The following is a 14,787-nucleotide window of genomic DNA, read 5'->3' as shown; positions in this document are numbered from 1 at the left end:
GAAGGAAGGAAGGAAGGAAGGAAGGAAGGAAGGAAGGAAGGAAGGAAAAATCTTCGTCTCAGACTAAACTTTTATTTTCGTAAGAAAGTTACGCAGCTCCAGCTCTTTCAAAGGAATGGTCTCAAACTGGTCCAAGTGTGCACATCTGTCTTTTTGTGCAACCTGGGGCCTCGCTGAACAACCTCAGGTAGCTTTAGCTGGTGTTTGATGAAGGTACCAAGGAAGGAGCTCAGGTTTCTGTGCCAGTTTGTGGACGGCAGTAGCAAACCACTTGGACACTACTGCTGCAGGCAAACACCGTCAGATGCACCTCCTGCCCTTAGAGAGCTGAGCTTTGATGTGTATAAGAATTTTTTCTACCTCGGTGTCAGCCTGAGCAGCCACCTTCTCCCTTCTCCTTTTCTTTTCCACTCCCTCCTTTGAGCTGGTAGTGCTTTTGGGAATATTTTAACCTGCACTGTTCCCCTGATTCTGTTACCCACAGAGCTCTACCAACCCCTGAAATGACAGGGAGCAACAGGGGAGGTGGAACATAAATGCAGGTACGGGCAGTGAGGATGTGGCATCTCCTGAAAGAAATGCTCACAGCAATATCCACGTTGCCACAGATCGAGCCAGAACTCCTAAATTCATTCTTCCCAATGGAACTTACAGTACAAAAGTGCCCAGACAGATTTTGCACCAGTTTTACTAACTTAATTTGAATTCACACTTTTGGTTAAACAAGATCAGCTTCCCATATGGACAAACCTATAAAACATGGTTTGACTTTCCCAGGGAACATTTTTCATGCAGCCATTAACTTGAACAAGAACTGTGAGACATTACTATACCTGCTTATGAAACTGTTTTTGTTAGATGACTAACTTTATGCATATATGTTTAAAATTATTTAAGAGGGCAGTGAGGTTATTATTCCAAGTCTTATAAATGGAATTTCTTGCACATGTTCCTGACATTGGCTTCTCTGTCTGTTTTGAATTTACTGACAAAGTACACTACCACACCCACAATTAATTTCAAGCTATTTCCTTGCCCCCTCTGTTTGCTCTATTATCATCCTTACGTGCAGAAACTGCTTCTGTTTTTCACTGCACAGGAAATGCCAGGCTGGCAACATGAGAAAGGCTTGGATTTTAACTAAATGTTAATGGTTGTTGCTGTGGCTTGAATGTGGCAACCATGAAAAGCTCTCACATTTAGGATCTACACCACCTATTTGCTACTGGCAAAGCCAGTTACAGTTCCAATCAAACTCTAAAGGTAACAACGACAACATAGGAACAAAGGTAACAAAGTAATGAGCTCAGGGAAGGAAAGATCTTGTGAAGTTACTCTTTTTTTTCTGTTACAAACAGCCCAATTCTCTAACCTGTTGCAAATTAGGAATACTAGCAGCTCAGTGCCACCTGATTTTCCGTAGCCTAATGTAGTTCCCCCCTGGAATTTAGTTCTACTGTTTTGACACTTGCACAGCCCAATCTAAGGAAGAAAAGCTCCCATTATCCCCTTTTTAACACACTGCCCATCCCAGCACAGGAGCACAGCCCCATCAATCCAGGAAAGCACTTCCAACCATCTCACCCCTTCCTGCCTCTCCAGGAGGGTCTCACTTCTCTGCTGGCAGTCGTGATCTAAGGAAATTAAGAAGAAATAGAACTCCTTGTCTTTATAACTGTACAGAAACAGGAACAAGCAAGATCTCGCCATTAACATACAGAACCCAGATTCCTCCGTGTTTCTGGGGTTCAGCTGATACCACACCAGCCAAGAGCACAATCAGTACTGAATTTGAGTTCTAATTCCAGCTGCAGCTTTACATGAAGAGCTCCTTCATAGTCCCACACACAGTTTTCCATAACTGCTGATTGAGATCTGCAGTGTAGAAATACCGAGTTTGATTCTCCTTTTTCCAGGCAGTCCAGGTCTTGGCTTAAAAAACAATGCTGAAAAGCCCCAAACCAAACAACTATGTCTTGGTCTATATCTGCCCTCTGGTTTGGATCTTCAAAACGATACTGACTTCACAGAGATCTACTCTCTGATTTAAATGACTCAATGAGTCTATGAGTTCAAAAAGAAAAGTTTTATAAATAAAGGTTGAAAACCAGCAGAAATTCCCCATGTAGTAAAAATTATCACTTTTGCCTTACAACTAAAAATGATCATTAAATGATGATGCTCCAAAAATCTATGAAAGTCTCTTCAAACTCCTCAGAAGAGTCAGAATAAAAGCAGAGCTCTCAATTACTGAGAATTTTTAATGGCTTCCTATTTCTTTTGTGGACATCCATCAGTATTTCCATAGTCCAAAGCCTCTCCCATATGAACAACAATATATTAAAATGTATTTTGATTCACTTATCAAACTAGATTAAACTATGTTTAAACATTGCTGGTTCTAGATCTAAAACTGGAGTATTAAGATTCACCACATTACAAAAAATCTACGATTCTTCAAGTCCATTTGCCTGATATACACTTGCCATGCCTAACATTACAAGCCTCATCCTAATCTGGAATTTAGCTATTATTTGATACTTTATGCTCTAAGATTCCTTCCTTAAGTCTGAAGCTTTAATTTAAGCCAGCTGTTCCACAATAACTCAACATGTGTGGGATTTTCCCACTAGATGAAAATGCTAAGTAGGAATTTTTTATTTTTAAAGATGTATTATGCCCATTAAGAGATGGCTCCTTTTAAATAAAGGCAAATAAATTGTCATAGTTGGTTCAGCCATGTAATGTGAAAATGATCCTGTGCAACACAGCTGGGTTTGTCACTGGTATTGCCTTGGCCGTGTTATGGGTTAATGTACAAACTTACGTTGGCTTTTTTAGCTTTCCATTTTTACTGACCTGTGCACTTTGTTTCATGCTGATAATTAATGCACAAACATTAATACAACAATGTAATATTCTAATTCAGTATTTTTTATTCAAATTAATTTTCTTCTGAACAGCATACACTGAAGACTATTTGTGCTCATAAGGGAGAGTGTATAAGTGCACATCTGTACTATAAAACGCTACTGGTGTATTATTAAAATACAGACAATTTTAGCACTGAAACATATTGTTTTTCAATACAATTTTGATCACAAGAAAATGGCAAATGGCCTCTAGAAAAAAAAAAAGCACTGTCATGGCAGAGGCACTGGCAGGTGAAGGGTTAAAATCAATGCAGGATTTGAGAGTACCAGAACGTTTTCCTGCAAAGTCCTTCTATGGTGTGATCCAGGGGAAGGTCCAACTCAAGTGCTGGATGTTCATACAGGATTTCCTATGACTAATGCTGTCAGCATTCAAGACTTTTGATTTAAAATGTGGGTGTTATACACAGATAGGAAATTTACCATTTACGATTTCTTATTCGAAAATGAATGGAAATTACTCTGATTTTCAGATTCATTTGCTGTACGTGGAATGATAGCATAAAATAAGGAAGTCACTAAGTGGCATATGCTGGGATTGCCTGCCAAGCTTTTACACAAGTCTTTTATATTTGGATGGGATTCACAGGAAGCTTGTACAGGAAGGCCTTTTCCTTCCTTATTTTTCAAAAGCTTTGCTGGATGGAAATTATGCCAGTGAGTAAAAGAGGGGAAGGGGGAACAAACCACCATCCTGGTCATTTTGGTGTCAATTCAAGCAAAACTGGAAGTCACATCTAGATGACATTGATGCAACCTGTTGTACAATAAACTAACAAAACCAAGCCTAGGGAGTGCAAAAGATATTTTTGATTCAAAAGATTCAAAACCAAAGTAATACAGAAACCAAACCAAACTGGAAAATGCAAACTTGAGATGTAATCTGTTACAATTAAGTTAAATTTGCCAATATTTCTAACAAACGTGCCATGGCCATGTACATTCTCTAGTAGGTTTGCTCTGAATTCTATTGCAAGCCTGGCTGCTTCAGATAATGTTTAAATAGAGATATTTTATTGAATTAAACATGAAGTCACTAATAGCACTTGAGCTGTCATTACAATATCCCTTCTATTCACTTCTTAATGTCACGTTTATCCCATTTTCATGATGGAATATTAACTTTTAATTGAAACTGAGATTTCCCTATGTCTTGTGACACAAGGGAAAAAGAAGGTTGATTCCAGCTATTAAAAATCACTATTCTTTCCTTAATCTGGGTCTTCTAAAATCCCTTGTGGGCATATTACTGTTCTATTATTGAGCCAGGGATTTTACTTCACTGGGAACCATATGATATAAAAATACATTTACAGGTAAATTACAATGGGTCTAGATGCCTGTTCAGCATCTACCATGTCACCTCACAGGAGTCCCACAAGTCTCAGAGAACTCAATTTAAACCTCAGGGTCTTGTAAATCCTATTTAGGCAAGGAGAAGAAAAAAAAACAACCAAAAATGAAATAAGAAAAAAGCACAAACCAAAAAACTTTTAAAACTTTCTCAAACAAGGAATGCTTCAACTGCACAGTAAAGGAAACTGAATTTACAAATGAGTGCACTGAGGTTAGAGGGACAGTGTGGAAGAGACTCAAAAAGGCATAAGGTAGCAATATGCAAAGGATGAAGAGGAAAGTAGTGCAGGGACAGTGGAAGACATCAAAAGCGTTAGGAAGGATGCCTGAAGAGATGCAGCTCTTGTAAGGCTGTTGGTGGACGTGTGCAGTTGTCTCCAGCTGGACATCAGAACCAAACATTCAAGTTTTGAAAGCTATTATTTATTAAATAAAAAGGATGCTGAAATAATGAGTCAAACTTGTGCTTTGTCCACAGAGCAGCTGTGGCACAGGTACCAACCCTGTGTGCTGTGAGAAAAGGCATTGCTAGGGAAAAGAAAATCCATGCTGCTGTGTTTGCATTACTCCTGTGACCAAAACTATCTTTCTTTCAAAAAGCCTCTTTATGCAGCAAATAATTCTCTGCTCCTAGTGCAGACTAAAGGAGCAAGGAATAAAAGACTTAGATCCAGGTATAGGAATAGAGGAGTCTGAAATGCAAGTCTCCAGTTCAGATGGGACTGCACATGATCTGCACAGCGATGGAAACTGAGGGGGCAGCCAGGTCATGCCTTTCCCCTGCTGCATGAATCACTCTTTGAATGGAAATTTGAGTAGGAAGACATAATGGCTTGGGAACAAAGAGAGCTGCTGGAATATCACAGGTGCAGCCCAACACAGAAGGGTGTTTTGGGACATGCCAAGGAAAGCAAACACCATGAATCTGGAGTTGTCAGGACTTTGTGATTTAGGGAGCTCTCCAAATCAACAAGGGTGTTTCTCACAGAGTCAAACAGGCAGGAGGACAGCTGAGGTCCTGAGCCAGTGCTCCAGTTAATCAGGTCCTTGATGCTAGACCTTTATTCAGAATTCAGAAAAAGATAGGAGTTGCTAATGTTCTACTGATGTTTCTGGGAGTCGAACTTGCACTCCTCTGAGGCACCTCTCTGGAGCTGGATGTGTAACCATATCCTTTGCTGAACTGGAGCTGAGGTGAGGTGCAGGAATCCAGACCCTGACACACAAGAAGACACTTTCTGGGGGAACCAAAATAGGCAGTTAAAGGCAGAGGATTCAAACGGAAGACAGGGGAAGTTGCCAGAACTGGGAAGAGGAGATAACATGAAAGAATCAACTCTATGTGCCTCAGAAAACCCTCTGAATGAGAAATACTGTGAGACTGAGCAAAAGCTACCAAATTTCAGAACTGAGAACAGACTAAAACACTTAGAAGAAACAATTACATGCCTGAAATTTTCTGCTACAGCAGGAAAGTTAAACTTCATTTTGATGTATAACAAACATAAACTGAATGCAACTAAAAATCCAAGATGATTTTAACCAGTTGATCAGATTGGAGTACCACTAAATTATAATAAAGACAAACAGAATAAATAAATAAACAAGCAATTGCTTCCATGCATTTTTTCAGAAGAAGGAAAAGAATACCAATTTTTTTTTTTTTTAAATGTGGTTACAAGCAAGCCCCTTGAGTAATTTGAATCATCTGAAGACTAGGAAAGTGCTATAGATGGAGAGATTTAGATAGAACAGTGAAGATGTATTGGTGATGGATTTTTATAATCACTTAGAACAAAATTCTCCTTGGCACTGGTGCAAATTCAGAATCGTTTTCACTAAGTACTCTACCTCTACAAAGCCAATTTGGCCAAAAGGCTTCTGAGGGAGATGCAGTGACAGCACCACACCCTTCTGGGAGCAATGCTGGGGTGTGAGGAGGATCCTCACTGTCTTCAACAGTTACAGAACTTCTATAAAGTATTTTCTTCTGTAAGACTTCACTGACAAAGTGCATGTTCCTGACTCACAACCAGAAGGGCTTGTTTGGTTTACACTGCAAAAAAATCTGCCCATTTTGGAGAAAAACCCTGTCCCTCTCTACATTTGGTTTTGCTGATCCTTGAAACTGCCTCAGCATTTAGTAACTCAGTACTTCTACATCATTTATGTCTTATCCTAATGATAGGAGGGCTTGCGTTTCACCATAGCTGTTTTCTGTTAGCCTAGGTCTGAAAGGAGGCATTTATAGCTCTAAAATTACAAGATAAAATTATACCACTGATACAGCTTTCAGCCAGTTAGTGTCCACAGATTGACAATTAGCTCTTAAATTTAAATTATGCTTGTGACAGGAAATAGGTCTGCAAAATAAATAAGTATAGAAACAAATAACCAGTAATACTGCTCAGTTAGACAAAAAACTTGCAAATTTTTTTTAACTTTGCATTATGAAAGTTGCAGTTGCTAAATACATCATTCATGATATCACAGCTAACATTTTTTCTGTTTCTTTTGAAAGAACTTTTATTTTATTATGTTCTGAAACAAGAACGTTTCTTTACCTCTGTGAAGCAAAACTAGCAATTTATTTTTCCTTCAACCTCCACTGTGTAGCTTTTTAGAAAACAGCCTGGCAAGTAATGCCACGAAGAACTTTAGAAAAATACTTAAATCTAATTATTCAAAACCTGAATGGCAAAAAAAAAAAAGGTTTCTAAGTAGTTTGGTCACTCTTCTTAAATTCAGTTAGAAATGTATGATAAATTGGAAAACAATCCTAATCCTCACTTTGGCTGAGTTATTGATCTTAAGCCTCATTCCTACAGCTGGATGCAGCCAGCCCGCTCTGTCAGCATTTACAGCCATCAGTGGCACTTTGCAGATGTTCATTGTCCACTCACAGTTACCCCGGCTTGGGAACTTCATAAAAGTACACATTAATCTTTGGGAAAAAAAAGCAGTTTGCATTGCACGGGTGCAGCGCTTAACTGACCTTCATTTGTTTATGCCTGAGGAAACGGCCCTACAGGGCTGAGATAAGACCTTGGCTTGTTTTGGAAATAGAATAAAATACCTGGGGTATTATACCAGCTGTTGCAATATTGGTATTTTGAAAGCATCCATGAAAAGTGAGTAAATCTGGGAAGCTGTGCCTTCTGCAGGTCCCTCTTTCAAGCCCTGTGCCTGCCACAGGCTCCACAGGGGTGGCTCTGTGCAACCAAGGAGTGCAGGAGGATGGGATGGGATGGGATGGGATGGGATGGGATGGGATGGGATGGGATGGGATGGGAGCCCAGCTGCGAGTCAGGCACAGAACACAAGACTGCCCAGATCAGCTTTCCCTGCCCTCAGCGGGCCCCACTCAGGCCCTGACCCCTGTTCTGCGTGTGCCACTGGGGATGGCACTTCCCTAGGGAACACCTCCCATCTAAATACCAGCCAGGAAGGCCTCGAGCTTGCTCTCCACAGAAATGTGACTGACACAAACTCATCACTCAGCACCAAAGCTCCCCTTTGGACCTCCCTCATTTACAGCAGTTCATCTTCAGGCAAAGCCAAGCACTGCATTTTGCCTCTTGCAGACGTCCTGACTGCTCAGCTCTCCCAGTGTTAGAGCAAGTGAAGCTCACTGTAATCATCACCATGAACACTTCTTGTACTGCTGTTTCTCAATCCAGCTCTACCTAAATATAGCTCCACCTCAACCAGCTTGGCCACACTCAGGTTTCTGGTTATCCAAAACAAAGCTCTATTCATGAGCCATGTTTATGAAGAAAAATGCCTTGATCACCCAGACATATTTCTGCATCCCTCACGATGTTTAGATAATGATGTTGGCTGTATTATCTCTTACAGGCTGGTTATAGCACAGCGAGATAAGTTCCCAACCACCAGCTCGGCAAGAGCCTCGGTGGAGGAATGGTGACCTCTGCAGGTGCCTCACTCCCGCAGCCACATCCCCTCACAGGCTCCTTTCACCACACTCAAGATGTATTTTGGGTTGCTTTCATCTTCGAGAAATTAAAATAGAGAAAATTAAATGTATATTTGATGATGACATGGCAACATAAAATCAGCTAGAGAACACGGGCATGCGTTAATTTAAGAAATAAATGTTCATCGCTGAGAAGTCAGAAAACAATACTTCAAAGGACAAAAACTTCAAAGCACTCTATAACTTCAAAGCACTGCAGCAACAGTAATAAACACTTAGGACGTGTCTGTGAGGTAGAAAAAAATTTCCTTTTTTAATGCTTGTGTAAACAGGGAACAGGGATTAAGGGATTTGCCCAAGGACATGAGTTAGGAGCAAAACTGAGATTGTATGTCAGAAATAACTGACTCAAGTGTCCCAGCTACAGCTGGATTTAAACAGTTCCCTGCACAGCCACTCATCCAGCAGAGGCCAAAATTTATATCTTTCCTATCAAGGGCATCACTTGCCCTTCAAATCTACAAATTTAGTAAAGCCCACAATTTTATTTTTAAAATAACTTAATAAATAGCCTTTTAAAACAACGTAATAATCCAGTCCACATGGCGCTAAAGAAGCCAGCAGAAATAAAAGTGGTCTGTGAAGTACCTTATGCCCCTCTGACAATAAATAAACATAAAAGATAACAAAGAAGCCCAAAGATTTGCCTCTTATTCTCTCCAGCTTCCTTATTTTCTTAGAAGTCCAGTAATATTAAATACTGCCATTTTTATTTTTAATGCAGTTTCCTGCTGATCCGACATATTTGTGGTCTCATGCACTTAATTAAAAGAGAAGAGGTGTTGAGCCTTAATATTTTTCCCTTCTCTGAAACATTTACATGTCAAATAAAGTGAGTTAATAAGTGAAAAAGATATAAACAAAAAATTACGCTTCAAATAGCCAATTCTGAATCTCTTTGTGAAGTCATTGTTGGAACAAAGGCTTAATTCTAAAAGTAGTTAGAATAATAATTTTAAAATAAGGGCTTTTAAAACATAATTTCTAAAAACATATCTATACAACAAGCTTCCAAAATTTTGTCAATGTGATTCTTGTTTTAAGACAGAGTTTCCTCATAAGTCACATATTTATAATGAGAAACTTTTCAAAAAAAACGCATAATTATGTTTTGACAACTGTGATTTGCATCTCATAACACATCATTTGCCGCTTATTACTTTCCAAAATAAAGTGAAATGGCTCTGAAAGAGATGCTGCCTGCAAATATTGTTCAAATGTTCCTCCTCAAGGCCAGGGAGGAGAACTGCACCCTTCCATCTCTACTAGGACCTGTTTACTAGGGAAATTCCTGTATTCAGAACACTGGGAAATTACTGCCTTACTAATGGAACCTTACAGAATATCACCATTTCTTCTTTTAAATTTTTCAGGAGTTCTAAAAATTCCCGTGTCACCTATAACAACTCTGCTCAGCACACATGTAACATTTTCCCCTGCCAGAACTCACAACTTTCCTGTGAAGGTGATCAAGGATTGTTATCTCTATTTCGCATGGGAAGAATAATAATGACAATATAAAGATCCCATTTCCCCAAACTAAGTAAGAACTGATTTACTCAAGGCACAGATAGACCTTCAGGATCTAGGGAGATCGAGTTAAGCCAAATCAGAAGACTAAATAATTTGCAGCTCACAGAGTGAGTCGCTGGCAGATTTGAGAACACCATTCAGTGCTCCTGACTCCCTACATTAAACCACGGTTTTCCATGCTATGAGTTAACAATCATTAACTAAATGACAAAGGTTTTGCTATTCTTGGTGTAGTGCCCTTCTCTCCATTTCAGAGGAATTACAAGACTCTTAAATTGGCTGTCAAATTCGCTGACTTGGTAACTGGCTGGTTTTCAAAATATATATTAAAAGTCTTGCCTTTCCCTGCTATTTCTTCAATAAAACTTTTTTTTTTTAATAGAATAAATTTTGTGATCTTACTTATAAAGTTGAAGTCAACAGCAAAAAATTAAAAATCTTATCAGTCACCTTGTACATACTATTAAAGAAAATACATACAAAGGGAGCAGGACCCAGCAAAAAGGGCACTGAATGAAGAAACTAATGGCAAAATTTCCCACTTGCTTAAATAAGGTCAAGATTTCAACTTTTTAACTCATTTTACCTCCAGCTTTTCTCAAACTCTATAATCTCAATTTTTCTCTCAATTGGTTTCAAAATGTGTGGATAATTACTATTTTATTTCCTTCTCTTCCATAGGGAATTTAAACACCAATAAGTTAAATTAATTACAGCTAGATCCCAAGGTCCTACATCCATATGGAAGACTACACAGATTTGAAGCTCTAATTATACTTTAAATATTGCACACTGAATCACACGCCTTGATCCACCTCATGTAAAAGAATTAACTTTTCCAGACAGACTCTGTGTTAGAGCAGGAATGACAAGGTAAATGGCCTTAAATATACCCCTGACTGGAGCTGTAGCTCATACTAGAAAGGCTGGATCACTTTTTATAACCAGCTGCTTAAACAGTTTATTTTTATCTAGGTCTTTATGCTTTTATTTCATTGCATTATAGGGTTTTCACCTGCATAGCTGGCAGTGTGCACTCTTTCATTTCAGATCATACGAGGTGTGTGATCATGGCAACAGTAACTATGCTGTGAATTTTCTTTTGTCATGTTTAATTGACTGGTCATTTAGGAGCCAGCTTGGCCAGAGGAACAGAGGAACTCAACTAACAACTATCTTCTATTCAAATATCAGATTCACAAAAGCATTTTTTTAACCCCTAATTATGCATTAAAAATCTGGAATAAGCCTTCCAAGTGAAATATCTTCAGATATCACAGACTTCTGTTTTGTTATTAAGCTGTACTCGTTGCTAAGGAAGAACAGAGAAGATCAAAGGACTTCTAACAACTGGAAACTCAAAGGTGAGGGAGTTTTGATTTCTTTAAAGATTTATCACCGATCTACAACGGTTGTTCGTTCATAGTTCTATGAAAAGACTGAAAATATGTGAGCCTGCTTTGCTATTTCCTATTTACCTTCAAACAATACCTCAATTCACTTTTTGATTAGCAACATGAACATGCATTCAAGCAGCCTGTTTACAAATCCATACGCAATTGAAGTCCTAAGGACTAAAAAAGAAGAGCTCGTACAAGGCATAAATGACCCAGACCAGCTCCTGCACTGGCTGATAGAAAATGGTATTTTTACCCCAGAAAAAAAGCTGGTCCTGAGTTTCTACAGGACACGAACAGAAAAGAACTCTCGGGTTTTAGACATACTCATTTCTCAAGGTGAACGAGCCTGCAGGCTCTTTTTTTATCCATGTTTAAAGCAAGTGGAGCCAAAACTTTACAGCAAGATAAGAAAATACGTTAGTGAAGTAAATGAAAGCATTGGAGATGCCAGAAGACAATTGGTTGGGTATTTACTTGAAAAAGATAAGGTTTGGGTTGAAAATAGCAGTGAACAGCACCAGGGGAAAAAAGACAGACCTGTGGGAAAAAAGCATAAAGGGGCAATTAAGAAGAAAGGAAAAGTAACTCCACTTTCAAGGGCAACAAAGCCTAGAAAAGATCATGTTGCTGTCGACATCTTTGCTGCAGTTGCTAAAGGCTCCCTGCCTGAGTTAGAGAAAACACTGAAGGATAATGATCTCAGTGTGCTAAACCCTTCCAGTGAAACACTTTTGCATGTTGCAGCTGCCAATGGCCATCTATCCATCATGGAATATTTGCTCAGCAAAGGTGCAAGGACAGGTGTGAAGGACAGGAAAGGGAGAACAGCCCTGCACAGGGCTGCTGAGAAAGGCCACGGAGGTGCAGTCAAGGTGCTTCTCCAAGGTGGTGCTTCCATGCACGCTCTGGACAGGGAAGGCAAGACACCACTTCACTGGGCTGCAGAGAATAACCACAGTCACATATTGAAAATGCTCCTGAAAGAAGAGGCAAGGAGTTGCAGGAACCAGCACAACTTTTTGCACATGGCAGCTCTTAGAGATGAGAGCAGCCTAGCCAAAATGCTTCTAGAGGCTGGTACCTCCACTGAAGGAAAGGATGAGAGAGGACAGACTGCTCTCAGTTACGCTGTTTCTCAGGGATCTGAAAACACTGCAAAAGTACTTCTAGAAGCTGGAGCCACTGTTGATTCCAACATGGTTGAAAGAGCCTTCAACAGCGACCACCCAGCCATCTTCAAAATACTACTGGAATATTCTAAAGATCTGTCCTCTGATATAAAGAAGACAGCTCTTTTTAGAGCTGTACAGAGGAATCTGCATGGTGTTGTAGCAGCTTTAGTAGACAGAGGCACAGATATCAATGCCCGCAATGAAATTCATTACACCCCTTTGCTGCTGGCCTGTGAAATGGGCAAAGCAGAGTCAGCACAAGTTCTCATGGAAAAAGGAGCAAACTTGGAAATAAGGACTCCTGCTGCAGACACAGCTCTGCACTTGGCAGTTCGGGCTGGGGCCGCTTCCATCGCAGATCTGCTCCTGCGCAAGGGGATGGACACAAACGTCAGGAACCAAGCCGAGGAAGCCCCGCTCCACATTGCTGCGCTCCAGAATAAGGGAGCATTGGTAGGCCTTTTAGTCAATGCTGGGGCCAAAACTAACGCTGTCACTAAAGACTTTGTTACTCCCCTGCACATCGCAAGTCAGAGAGGTCACGCCGATGTTGCCCGACAGCTGCTGCACCACAAAGCTCACGTTAACGCTCAGGACAAGCAGGCAAAGTCCCCTTTACATTTGGCTGCTGAGCAGGGAGACAAAACAATGGCAGAGATGCTCCTGAAGGCCAGAGCTGATCCCAACGCACAGGACAAGGAGAAGAAGACTCCCCTGCACGCTGCAGCCACAAGAGGACACCTCAGCATTGTGGAAGTGCTGTTGGCTAACAAAGGGAGAGCTGGAGCTAAGGACATGGATGGATGCACCCCGCTGCACTATGCCACCATGAAAGGAAACATAGACATCGTAAAAATTCTGCTGGCCTCAGAAAAAAATAAAAATATTGACGACAGAAACATTTGGAGGAAGACAGCCCTGCATATTGCAGCGGAGTATGGACATGGAGAGGTGATAAATCTCCTCCTGAGCCACGGCGCTGCCATCAACGCCTTGGACAGCAGCAGGGACACTGCGCTGCACTGCGCCTGCAGGGCCGGACACCTCAGTGCTGTGAGCGCCCTCCTCAACTGCCCACGAGGGGAAAAAGCAAGTTTGCTTGCTGTGAACAGCCTCAGAAAGACTCCACTGCAAGTAGCAGAATTTAATAAGACAGAAAATCAGGCTCAAATTGTAACCCTGTTGAGAAAGAAAATGTTAATAACAAAATGAAGATGTAAAAAAAACCCCTTAACATTTAAATTCTCTTTAATGTATTTTGAATAGTCCTAGTATGATTGAGAATTATGCTTGAGCTGGCAGAATTAAGTTAGCAAAGGTGATCTTGGAAAAAAATGGATCTTAAAGACACTGTTAAACTTTTAAGTATTGATCGGTCTTCTACTTCTCTCATGAATGTCATACTTGGGACCTATTTAAAATGCTCTAGCCTTAAACACATTGTGTTTGACCTCCTCTAGTATAAATCAAGACAAAGATAGAAAATATCTTTTCATATATCTGTGAATATTAGCCTGTATGGATAGCTTAGTTAAGCATTGTTTGGTAAAACTACAATTAAAAAAAAATCTATTATGAATAAGATGTCTGTATCCTCAAGGTATTCCTGAGACTACAACAATTATTAACAATTATTTTTCTTTCTTCTATCATACCATTGTCTAGATTTTGCATTTTTAAGTAGAGAGAACAAAAACCGTTGCATTTGTCATTTATTATTTTCACTTTGAAACCCATTCCACCACAAAGATGAAACGTTCAGAATAAAAAGGTTGCAACAGAGTTTGTTGGTTCAAAATATTTGTATTGAGATGACAACACAAATATAAACAGAAACACTTTCTGAGTCAACAGAAAGTTCTCTGGGGTTAATGATAATTAACCCTTACACTTCCCTTCAGATTACAAGCCAAATTATCTTAAACACTCAAATACCTCTCGTGAAATGAAACACATTGAAGAACGTATGAGAATAAAACCGATTTTTTCTTATTGATAAAACAACACTTTAACTTGACCCTCACAATGCCCTGGTGAATGAACAGACATGACCACATACTTGAAGGACACAGGGGCACACAACCTGTGTGGGTACCCAGGATCACAGAACCATTTAGGATGGAAAAGACTTCTGAGATCATCAAGTCCAACCTTTGACGGATCACCACCTTGTAAACCAGAGCACTGAGTGCCACGTCCAGTCTTTTCTTAAACACCTCCAGGGATGGTGACTCCACCAACAACCTGGGCAGAGTGTTTCAATGTTCAATCACCTCTTCTGTGAAGGAATTTTTCCTAATATCTAATCTAAACCTCCCTTGGTGCAACTTGAGGCCGTTCCCTCTTGTCCTGTCCCTTGTTCCCCGGGAGCAGAGCCCGACCCCCACCTGGCTGCA

At 40.1% G+C, this 14,787-nt stretch overlaps 2 protein-coding genes across 4 annotated transcripts in view; one reads left to right on the top strand and one right to left on the bottom strand.

The window, feature by feature from the left end:
* Window positions 1–14,787, bottom strand: part of FGGY (FGGY carbohydrate kinase domain containing) — a 282,932-nt gene that overhangs the window by 267,641 nt on the left and 504 nt on the right. The window lies entirely within an intron of this gene.
* Window positions 10,803–14,168, top strand: LOC121665912 (CARD- and ANK-domain containing inflammasome adapter protein-like). The gene has a single exon (XM_042030814.1). The coding sequence runs from the start codon at window positions 11,336–11,338 to the stop codon at window positions 13,601–13,603; it is 2,268 nt and encodes a 755-aa protein (XP_041886748.1). The 5' UTR covers window positions 10,803–11,335; the 3' UTR covers window positions 13,604–14,168.

Source organism: Corvus kubaryi, unplaced genomic scaffold (assembly GCF_017639235.1).
Source record: "Corvus kubaryi isolate FWS band 111438036 unplaced genomic scaffold, C.kubaryi_AGA036_p1.0 37334, whole genome shotgun sequence".
Lineage (NCBI taxonomy): Eukaryota > Metazoa > Chordata > Aves > Passeriformes > Corvidae > Corvus > Corvus kubaryi.
Note: the sequence above shows the minus strand (reverse complement) of the source record. Positions and strands in the feature narration are given on the sequence as shown.

Bases quoted from the DNA above. Each gene is read 5' to 3' on its own strand.
- LOC121665912 (XM_042030814.1), top strand. From the start codon at position 11,336: ATGAACATGCATTCAAGCAGCCTGTTTACAAATCCATACGCAATTGAA.